Genomic DNA, 11,010 nt, shown 5'->3' with positions numbered 1-11,010 from the left:
CAACGACAGGGAGGCGGAGAGACAGCGATATACTGTAGAAAAAAACCCGGCTCCCAAATAGGATCCTAAAACGGCTCCTATTGTGGAGCCGGTTCCAATCGTTCACTACAAAGAGCCGGCTCTTAGAGCCGGATCGTTCGCGACCGACACATCACTATCTGCAGCCTGATATCCTTTATATGCACCAAACACAGCTGCACCTACAACCAATCCTACTGCTCCTGGTTTGACGCCAGAAGTTTCAGCTGCAGCAACAGATGTTGCCCCTGTTACAGCAGCTGGAACTGCTAGTCCCATCAGGGAGAGTGTTTCTACTACCTGCTACATTAGTAATTTCTTTAGCTCCTACAACAGTGACAGCTACACAAAATGCTCCCAACAGTGCACCTGTTGTAATACCTGCTACTTTATGTAAAGTATCACTCACTCTGCTTTTAGCTTTCTGCCTGATTTCTTCTCTTGACATATTTTCTGAGGACTGGGCAATACGCTTCTCTTATTGTGTCATTTCCTTCACTTTTTACCGCATCTTGTTCAGGCTTAACCTTCTGACCCACATGCAGAAACAGAGTCCAAGTTAGGAATTAGTTTTACTTTCAAAAGAATACGCAACAATTGACAGATCGTCCTGATCTTTCTGGAGGGTGGCAAGTGTCACGTGATCGGCGGCGCCTGGAACAAGAGTGGGGTCAATGGTGGCGGCCTGAAACAAGTTGATCAGAGATGCAATATGAGAGAGCTTACTTTATAATGATTCTGAGTGAGGCTTGGAAGAAAGATGGCCAGGGTCCTGTGTGGAGAATGGTTGATGGTGATTCCTGAGACAAGTGGTGAGGAAGGTGGTGACACAGAGAGCCAGGGGTCTGATGGAGCGGGGTGGAGAAATGAGGAATGGTGGAGCAGGGAGGCAGGTAACTTGCAGGTAGGATCCACAGGAAGAAAGAGTCAAAGTGATCCTTCTTACAAAATCCAGTGAGACAAACCTAGAGGTAGCAAACACAAGGACTATAAAGCTTCTGGTAAATACACAAGAGACAAGTCAAAAGTTTGTAACAGCTGAATACAAGAGGAGGCCAGAGAGACTACTGGTAAATGTTAATCATCCAGCACTGAATGGAGGCTCTGCTGCTCTTTTATTCCCAGCACTCTAGCGAGGCTGATGAGCTCCACCTGCATAGGCTGCCCAGGTTCTCCACCAAGATCTTCGCTGGAAAAGATGCATCACTCACACACACAGGAACCCTGACACCACTGGCTCTAATGGTCCCGGCTCGACTCGCTTTGTGAGCCGACCTTTTTTGAAGGCTGGCTCTGTTTTTCTAGGTGATTACTTCGGAGTAGGGTCAGCTCGGTGACGCAGGCTTAGCTCCTGTTCACTGACTGGCAGTGGGCATGGTCAGACGTAGCAGCAAAGAAAGAATTGAAAAACTGTTGCAAAACATAGTAGTGTTGCAGTGAGAAGCAGTGAAACAATGAGACACCGGCTTTTCTTTGCATCAGATTTCAGTATTCGATCTGCAGCTCAATGTGTCAAAGACCAAGGAGCTGGTGGTGGATCAGGAGGACCAGGATACCGGTGACCACTATTACCATCCAGGGGGTCAGTGTGGACATTGTGGAGAACTATAAATATCTGGGACTCCACACTGACAATAAACTGGACTGGGTTAAGAACACCGATGCCATGTACAGGAAGGGCCAACATCACCTCTACTTTCTGAGGCGGCTGAGGTCCTTTGCTCAGAATGTTCTATGAATCTGTGGCTGCCAGTGCTGTGGTGATCTGGGGCTGCAGGCAGAGGGGAGAGAACATCAAGAGTCTGATCCACAAGGCCAGTAATGTTGCTGGAGTGGAGCTGGAAATTGACAGTGGTGTCAGAAAGAAGGACCCTGTCCATGTTGACACAGGAGCACCTTTAGCTACAGAATTATTACTATTCTATTCTATTCTATTCTATTCTATTCTATTCTATTCTATTCTATTCTATTCTATTCTATTCTATTCTATTCTATTCAAAATATCACTTTTGCATAATACTGAGCCTTCAGATGTCAAAAAAAGAAGAAATAAATTAACTGTCATGTTTTTATTGCTTTTCTATGCTGATGTCTTTGCAGGTGGTGTTGAAGTTTTGTGGTGGTTCTACATGTCAACACATCATCAGGTGGTTTAAAGAAGTTACAAGGTTCTGTACAAATAATATTAGAAAATATAATTCGTATTTTTGATTACTAGATTACTTTTGATTAATTTTCAAAAGTACTCATCAGAGTACATTAACTTGATTACACTTCTGACTGAGCAATGTTTACTAGTTGAGTAAGATTTGACCAGGAGTAGCAATACTTTTACTCAAGTACTAGAGTTGAGAACTTCTCATGTACAGGCTATTTATCATTTTACCATATTTCCACCATGTTATTCATACGCACTATAAATGTCGAAGTTAACATAGGTTGCATGATTGATATAATCAATTTGGTTTTATTAAATCTGTTTTACTGGAAATGTTTGTTTTGCAGAGAAGTGAAAGGAAAAACAAAACTGTTCAGTGAGACAGCAGCAGAGCCACACCCTGAACTGTAAAGAGAGACCAGGTGTCTTTTACATAAATGATGAGTCACTCTGTTTAGTTTTTTTTTGTTTGTTTGTTTATTATAATTGTTTGCTTCCGTTTAACACCAGAGTATTACTAAGATCTATAAATCCTACTTCACAGTTTACACAACTGCCTCTGAATTCACCATCACCTCATTAAATCACACGTTTGTTAAGAGATATAACATTACATAACATTAATATCAAGAGCAACACAAACATCTGTTTCAACCAATAAACACATGGATACACACCTATAATAAAATAAATGTCTAAGAGTGAGTTGAGGATAAAAACGTACATAAAATAGGTTAGGCTAAAGGAAAACTTAATAAATAAACTCATGTCTTTAACAGAGTCCAGTTCATTCTGGGACCCTTAGATGCACAAACGTTTCTTGGTTAAAAAGTTTCTTTTCATTATGAAATACAGGCATGAAAATTACAGACCAGATATTTTTGTTTCAGATATTTTTCTCTGCATACTTGAAGTTTGACTAACAGACTCTTTTCTCAAGCTAATAAGAGAAATGTGGTTAAGAGAGTTTCCTGCTTCTCAGATATTCTTCAATCTTTCAGAGATCTGACTTCAGATGTTTTTTATTAATTGATATTTAAAATTTATGTGAAGCTTCTGGAACAACTTAAAAGTTGGGATGAATGTGAATAAATGCAGAAGAACTGATGTACCAAAAGCAAATTACTCAGCCTGAGTCTTATTAAAATGAAAAGAACACAAAGATGTTCATTTCTGTTTTGGTCTTTTATGGTTTATTTACATCTTTATTGACATACGCTGATACATTTGTGTCTTTTGATTATGTAGATACTCAACATGCATATAAAAGGTTTTAATTAACATTAAATGTTGTCTTCAATCAAAAAAAAAAGATTTAAGCCCTGGAAGTTCAGATCTAAAGACACTTGGCTAAAAACAACTACTGCTGACCTTTACTTAGAACAGATGAAATTAAACTTCTCAGTATCATTTCTTTTAAACCACTGATGTTTTCCTCTCGTCTCCATGGCTCCAGACATGTCACAGTCGTCCATCGGTTCACCTTTGGCCCAGTTCTTATATCTGACCATCTCATCACTGACCCAGAACCAGAAATCCAGAGTGCAGGTGTAGCGCAGACCCATCCAGACAAAAGGAGTCGATGCCTCCTTGACTTTCTTCTGGATCCATATTTGATCATCCATGTTGGTGATGGTGACCAGGTCATGGTGATGATCTCTGCAGTAGTACAAGGCGTCCTCCCAGTTCATCACTTCTTTGATCAGGATCATTTTATCTGTCAGAAGTTCAGAAACGAACAAAATAATTCATACTTTATGTCTTAGGATGTTATTTATAAACAAGAACAATGAAATATAGCATGAAAAACTAAAATATATCTGTGATTTGGGAGAACATTGTGAAGTTTCAAGTGTCTTGTACGTTCATGATTTAAGGTAAACATATTCATATTTTCAAGTTACTTCAATATTTTTTTCTGAACACAAATATAAAACTGCGTATGGATAGAGGAATAGATTCGACAGTTTTTTTGTCACACAGTATTAATTATTTTATTGTGGGAATATTTATTAGAACATCTCACCATCATAACAGATGAAAGGTTTTTTCTCATTACAGTTCTCATTCCTCCATCTGCCTCCATCACCAAACACAGTCATGGCACATTGACCTCTGTATTCTACCTGATAGTCAAACCCTTTTGTCCAGTTTCTGAAAGAGAAACTGCTTCCATCTGACCACCTCCATTTCTCTCTGAACAGACCAATAAAAATGTATGGATCATTTCCCACAGAGCTGGTTTCTTTTTCCACTTCTTCATCCTGTAGTTGCTTCGTTCCACTGATCAGGTCTGTGTGATTCTCTCTGCAGTAACTCTGAGCTTCTGTCCAAGTTTTCTTTTCTTGAATCAAGTGATATTTCTTGGATGAATTTCTGTCTGTGTGAGAATCAAAGTGTGAGCATCAGTCTATCTAAACATTTTCTCTCCAGAATACAATTTCTTGGATGAATTACTGTCTGTGATTAAAAAATTGTGAGGATCAGTCTATCTAAATATTTTCATAACAGAATAAAATCTTCAGAGGTTACAAGGAGTAGCCGAATCACATATAGTTAATAATTTTGTTGTCTAAATTGTCTAACTTTCTCTTACTTTTGATAATTATTTTAATTTCAAAATGCAGGATTAAAATGCAGCCGGAAACTCAAATGTTCTCACCATCATAACAGAGAAAATATCGATCATCATTACAGGACTGGTCTCCCCACTTCAGGCTCTTCCATATGAATCCACAGTTCTGCCACCCATTTGCATCATTTGGTTCTCCTTGGTTCCAGTTTGTCTCACTTTCATTGAACTCCAGTCCAGGATCAGACCAGTGCCACTTTCTGGTACCATCTGTTTGATAATACAGACCAATCCAGGCTCCACTCCAATCTCCAGCTGAGATGTTGATGAGTCTCTTCATGTCCTTCATGTTAGTCACTGTGGCCAGGTCAGTGTGATTCTCTCTGCAGTACTGCTGAGCTTCAGTCCAGTTTTTATTCTCATTAATGTAGTGAAACTCATACAGCTGACAAACAATCACACAATATTGACCTAAAACAGATGAAAATACTCAGTGGATTTATTCACAGCAGAGATTTAAAGCACAGTATGGCTATTACTCTACTGACTTTATGATAATTTTATTCAAAATATATATTTGTTACCATCTCATGGTCTGTTGGGTGAAAATTATGTTAAGAAAAGTTCAGCAGCATAGTTTATGCAGAGACACTCACCCATCCAAATGAGCAGCAGCAGAGTCCACTGCATGTTTGATGTTAGTTGTTGTGTCTGATGTCGTTTTCCCACAAATTTGTCTCTGCTGGAGAAAATGTGTGTAAAATATAAAAACATAAATTCTAGCAACGACAAATCTTTTTGTAGCTGTGTGAAGATAAATCCTACTAAAATAGACAGCACTCTTCATACAAATGTCATTGATTATTTACAATAATTATATTGTATTAATACTGAGGATTTTTACAAATGTGCCGTTCAGGAAAACACAGAGAGCAGCTGCTTCCCACCATGACATGTAAAACAAACACACATTTTAATAACTATAAATCCTACTTCACAGTTTACACAACTGCCTCTGAATTCACCATCACCTCATTAAATCACACTTTTGTTAAAAGACATAACATTACATAACATTAATATCAAGAGACACACAAACATCTGTTTCAAAAAAATAAACACATGGATACACACCAATAATAAAATAAATGTCTAAGTTTGAGTTGAGGATAAAAACTTACATCTGTGGTTCTGCTTCTGCTGCCTTGGCGTCTCAATGGATCTTCTGTTCTGCTGTAACTTTTCTTAGGCTGGACTGTTTTTGGGAGGAATTTGAATATTCAAATATTTAAATAAGGCAGATATTTAGGTTACCATATTTGCAGTTTAATAACATGTCTGTATCGATAGATATTTAAGGAAAAGTCTCTGTGTTTTATATTGATGCAGTTTAATATTGACTAAAACATTCAGCTGAAACTGAATGTTTTATTTAGTATCAACAGGGTTGACATACAGTGGATTATGTGAGTGTAATCCAGGTAATAAACAGCAGCATCCTCACAACATGCAGACAAAAATTCCCCCTCGTTTTGTTCTGAATAACTTTAACAACGGCCATTTGTTCAGAAGTACGTCAGACTGGTTAGAAGGGAACGGTTCTCATTTGCATCTCAGAGGTTTCACTCTGCAGCAGATGAAGCTGCTTCCTGTAGTATTTTTATCCTGGATCTCATGTATAGCTTCCATTCAACACTAATGTTAGTATTTGAATATTAAAACATCATGGAAAAAAATCTTCATCGGTCACGGAGTAATATTTTCCTTATTTATCTAGAACATTAAGATCTTTTTAAAACCACTCTTATGCGCTCTACCTGTTAAAACGCACCACAGCATTAAAGCAGAAGCTGATTCTGGCAAATTATATCATCTATTTGCAACAACAATCTCAATCAAAGAAAAGTCTCCTAACTCCAGTTCAATAAGTCCAGGCAAAATCCACAGGTTACACAAACTATCACCTGAACTTGGGAATTTTTCAGGAGCCAAAACGCAAATTCCACTTAAATTGTTCTTCAGCATATTCTTTAATTATCTTTCAAAACATTTATCTGAAATCTCAATCTAATATTGGTTGGCTCTTTTCAGTAATTGCTCTTCACCCTTTTAGACCTAAATTTCAAATCTCCGCCTGGATATTTTTGCCTATTTTAATTGTGCGCAGTTCTTTAAATATCCTGTGAGTCAATATATTTGCCCATTTATCCATAACAACTGTACCTTTCAATATCTACCAAGTTATTTTCGCAATTTACCATTTATTTATTTGTACCCCTCCAGGGGGTCTTTTCTGGGCTCTAGTGTCCCTTATATGATAGTAGGCTGACAGGAAACGGGGTAGCAGACGGGGGAAGACATGCAGCAAATATCGTCGGGTCCGGGAATCGAACCCGCGACGGCCGAGTCGAGGACTGAAGGCCTCCAAATATGGGTCGCGCTAACCGCTACGCCACCACGGCACGCCCCCAATTTACCATTTATTAAAAGAGCGCCCTCAGATTAATTTCTCTCCCTGCTACATGGGAAATAGCGCAAAGTGTGGCGGAATTACGGTTCTGCAAATTTGGCTGGATCGTCGGCACTACGTTTGGTCTGGAAAGGTTAAGTACATTTGTCCAAATCTCCTCTGATGGAGCCTTAACAGCAGCTCCACACATTCAACGGGGACATGCTGCTTGGCCTATTGGGGGATTTTGCAACTAGAAAACTATTTATCTGCAACAGATGACACTTACCTATGTCCACTGGCGCCTCATAATAAAAAACAACACGCCTATAAACTGATGGTAAGATCAGCCAATTTGTCACCAATTTCACAAAACTACAAGCTTTTGATTTATTGTAAGCCAGTGACCAAGACTAAAACCCACTGAGACGTTTAAAGAAAGAAAGGCCTGAACTTGTGGAGCGCTTTGTCAGGTCAGAGGAATCCAAAGTGCTTCACGCTACATTCAGTCATCCATGACTGTTGTCATGACGTGTCATTCGGAAAATAATGACACTTTAATGCGAAGTTGACACTTTTAATGGACTTTCAAGGCAACTTGTAGAGCAACTTTTCATTAATCGTGTCATTATTTACTGAATGACACTTCATGACAGCAGTCATAGACATTCATAAAGACTCCTTCATGTGTATGACAGGTGTCCTGTTGTCATGTTGATGACGATGTCATTTCAGTCTTTTGCACATCCTGTCAATAAAGTGTTACTGACAGGAGAACAACACAGATTACTTGCCAATAATGATTCCTGCTTGTTAAATACACATTTTATAAATATAAATATGTTAATAGCTTAATTGAAGATTTGAAATTCCTCTTGCACTTGTAGCTTTTTGTGTTTTACTTTTCTTAAATAAAAGTAAACGGTAGTTTGTGAGTATTATTTTTATTTCTTTTTTTCTGCTCCGTCTATCATATCAAACTTTTCTATCACTTGTCTGTGCCACATGTGGATTACTGTCCTACTTCAAACTTTCTTTATATTTTTTTACTGAACTGTGAAATGTGATTCCCTTGGACCTTGTTATCTTGCTGTTGTAGTGTTGACAATTAATAGCAAAACATTGCCTTCCTTTTTCAGATTCTTTGCTTGATTGAGTCAATAAATGATTTGAACAGAGTGCAGGCACATAAAAGAAAATATTGGTGGGAAATATTAGTGGGGACGCTCTCTGTGGGGACATGGCCACACCAGTCCTTCATAAAGTTACTCCCATGCATTCTGGTGCAGATTCATTACAATAAAATACATAGAAAAACTATTTACCAAGCCAGCAAAATTGTTGATTCAGTTCAGATTCACTGTCTGAGCTGCTCACTGCATCTGTTGCCAGGAAAGGTACTCTTTCACTTCTGCGCCTTTAACAACTTCTTCTTCCAGGAGGAAGTCCTGCATGCAGAGAAAAACCTTCATAACAGTCATGTGTCCCCTTTTTCATAATTATTATATTTGAGCAACTCTGCGTACCCAGATAGCAAAATAATAGTTTAACAACATTGAAACAACGTTAGGCAGAAACATTGAATCTATGTTGAAGCCTGACATTGAAACGAAATTGAAAGTGGTCGGTGACTTGCATGTTGAATCAATGTTATGGTTTCAACCGTAACCGACCAGTGACATGCGGTCAGTGTGTGGGATGATATTTATTTAAAATATCACACACTGCTTTTAGCTTTCTGCCTGATTTCTTCTTTTGACATATTTTCTGAGAACAGTGCAATACGCTTCTCTTCCTGTTGTGTCATTTCTCCACTTTTTGCAGCATCTTGTTTGTGTAGCAGTTTCCATTGTTATCATTCACAATCTCTTCAATTGATTTCAGTATCTCTTTCACCTGGTGGGCGTTGCTCCTGTACGTCTCATCTGAGAGATTTTTCCAGTATTTATTATCTATCACATGGCACCGACCACCACGTTTTTCCTGCTAATGCACTCAAAAACCGGTTAGATCTCACATAATCTTTGATTTCCAGCCTTTCTTGGAGATCATCACCGTGAGTAAAAACAACTGTTGCAAAGTTGAAGACTTCTTCAGAGACATAGTGGGTTATTTGTTCGATGATCTTGTTTTCCAGCTCAGTAAATTTTTCTAGTTTTAGCACAATGAGGAAAGCGTGCGGACCAGGTGAACACTGTGATACATTTTGTTATTTCTTTCTTCAGGTGTGTTTGTATCAAAGAAGCCTGGAGTATCGATCAGAGTGGTTTCTATTCCACTGAGTGATTTAGTTTTTGCTTCACATGAACTTTCATCAGAGTTGGACTTATGGCTGATGGTGATCTTGTCTTCTCCAAATACAGTGTTTCCAAAACTGCTTTTCCCAGATCCTGTGTGTCCAAGAATCATAATTTTCTGCGCACTAAAAGACAAAAATGTCTCTTATTACTATGATCTTCAAAACATTTGAACAAAATTAGTCACTAAGCTACACTCCCTGGCCAAAAAAAAAGTCGCCACCTGGATTTAACTAAGCAAATAGGTACAAGCCTCCTATTGGATAAGTACTGCATAGGCGATTATCTTTCAGCTGGCAACAAGTTATTTAACCCCAGCTGATGCAATGAGTAACTCCTCATTTCTTAAACAACCATGGCAAAAGACACATCCTGTGGTCGTGGAAAAGACGTTAGTCTGTTTAAGAAGGGTCAAATCATTGGCATGCATCAAGCAGAGAAAACATCTAAGGAGATTGCAGAAACTACTAGAATTGGGTTAAGAACTGTCCAACGCATCATTAAAAACTGGAAGGATGGTGGGGAACCATCGTCTTCCAGGAAGAAACGTGGTCGGAAAAAAATCCTGAATGATCGTGATCGGCGATTATTTATAAGTTTTAGTAATGAAAAATTTCAACTGTAGGGAAAGCTGAAAGATACATATAAGTATCGTCACCGAGGCCTGTTTTGTCCCTGTCAGATATTCTTCAGAAATAAATTTACAGATGAGGAACTTTTACTAACATGTTTCACACTAGCAAGTGTTACAGAAAAAAAGAGAGTTTCAAATGTATTTAAACCAAGATTTACTATTTTGGAGAAAGCATGAAGCAGTGGGAAGATCAGTGTTGATTCAACAGCAAGAAAACAAAAACTGAACAAAATCATTCACAATGATACCGGGCCAAATTCTGGAAAAGTCTGGACAAATTCTTTAACTGTGGAAAAATCAAAGTTAAATTTGAGTAGCCTCACATAGGCCTGTTTACTGTCTGTCACATGTTCTTAAGAAGTACATGTACAGATGAGGAACTTTTACTGACATGTATCGTACTAGCAAGTGTTACAGAAAAAAAATCTATAAGAGTTTAAAATTTGAGTGATGAAGGAAATCACAAACTCATAGTCAGCACTGACTAATCGTGCTACCATAAATAATGCAGTAAAACAGTTAAACTGTAGGTTTTCTTTAGAGGTATGTGTTTACTATTGCGCCTGGACGCACACACACCCCGCACACATACACACATACACAGATGGCATGGATAAATCTAAACTTATCTAGGAAAGGTGACAATCTATGTATTAATCTTGATACTGTTGATCACTTATTGTTTTTTGTGCTCTAATTGTACTGTACTTTAATTTGCTCACAAGTGGGTTTTTCTTTCTTCCAAGACCAGATTAAGGATTTGAAACCTGGGCCTTTTTTAGATTAAAAGGAGTAACTTCAGACAGAGTGAATAGAGAACTTTAGAAAAGTTTTGATTTCAGATAATCAAGATTCAGACATTTTATTCCCGGTTGTAACGGA

General features: G+C 38.2%; 1 protein-coding gene across 2 annotated transcripts; it reads right to left on the bottom strand.

Annotated features, from left to right (window-relative positions):
• Nucleotides 1–3,346: 3,346 nt before the first annotated feature.
• LOC111610989 (C-type mannose receptor 2-like) lies at nucleotides 3,347–5,982 on the bottom strand. Of its 2 annotated transcripts, none has more exons than XM_023346403.1 (5): nucleotides 5,930–5,982; nucleotides 5,405–5,490; nucleotides 4,839–5,219; nucleotides 4,203–4,556; nucleotides 3,347–3,893 (listed from the first exon to the last, which is right to left on the bottom strand). In XM_023346403.1, the coding sequence occupies exons 2-5, from the start codon at nucleotides 5,436–5,438 to the stop codon at nucleotides 3,550–3,552; spliced, it is 1,113 nt and encodes a 370-aa protein (XP_023202171.1). In that variant the 5' UTR covers nucleotides 5,439–5,490; nucleotides 5,930–5,982; the 3' UTR covers nucleotides 3,347–3,549. The 2 variants fall into 2 exon arrangements, with proteins under 2 accessions (XP_023202171.1, XP_023202172.1); XM_023346404.1 differs by having other exon boundaries at nucleotides 5,405–5,487; nucleotides 5,930–5,971.
• Nucleotides 5,983–11,010: the final 5,028 nt, after the last annotated feature.

This window comes from Xiphophorus maculatus, chromosome 14 (genome assembly GCF_002775205.1).
Source record: "Xiphophorus maculatus strain JP 163 A chromosome 14, X_maculatus-5.0-male, whole genome shotgun sequence".
In the NCBI taxonomy this organism is placed as follows: Eukaryota; Metazoa; Chordata; class Actinopteri; order Cyprinodontiformes; family Poeciliidae; genus Xiphophorus; species Xiphophorus maculatus.
This window is presented reverse-complemented; position numbering and strand designations above follow the sequence as displayed.

Coding starts and splice junctions, on each gene's coding strand:
- LOC111610989 (XM_023346403.1), bottom strand. CDS start 5,438: ATGCAGTGGACTCTGCTGCTGCTCATTTGGATGG. Junction 5,220..5,404: donor GCTGCTGCTCATTTGGATGG/GTGAGTGTCTCT, acceptor CATCTGTTTTAG/GTCAATATTGTGTGATTGTT. Junction 4,557..4,838: donor ATATTTTCTCTGTTATGATG/GTGAGAACATTT, acceptor ATTCTCACACAG/ACAGAAATTCATCCAAGAAA.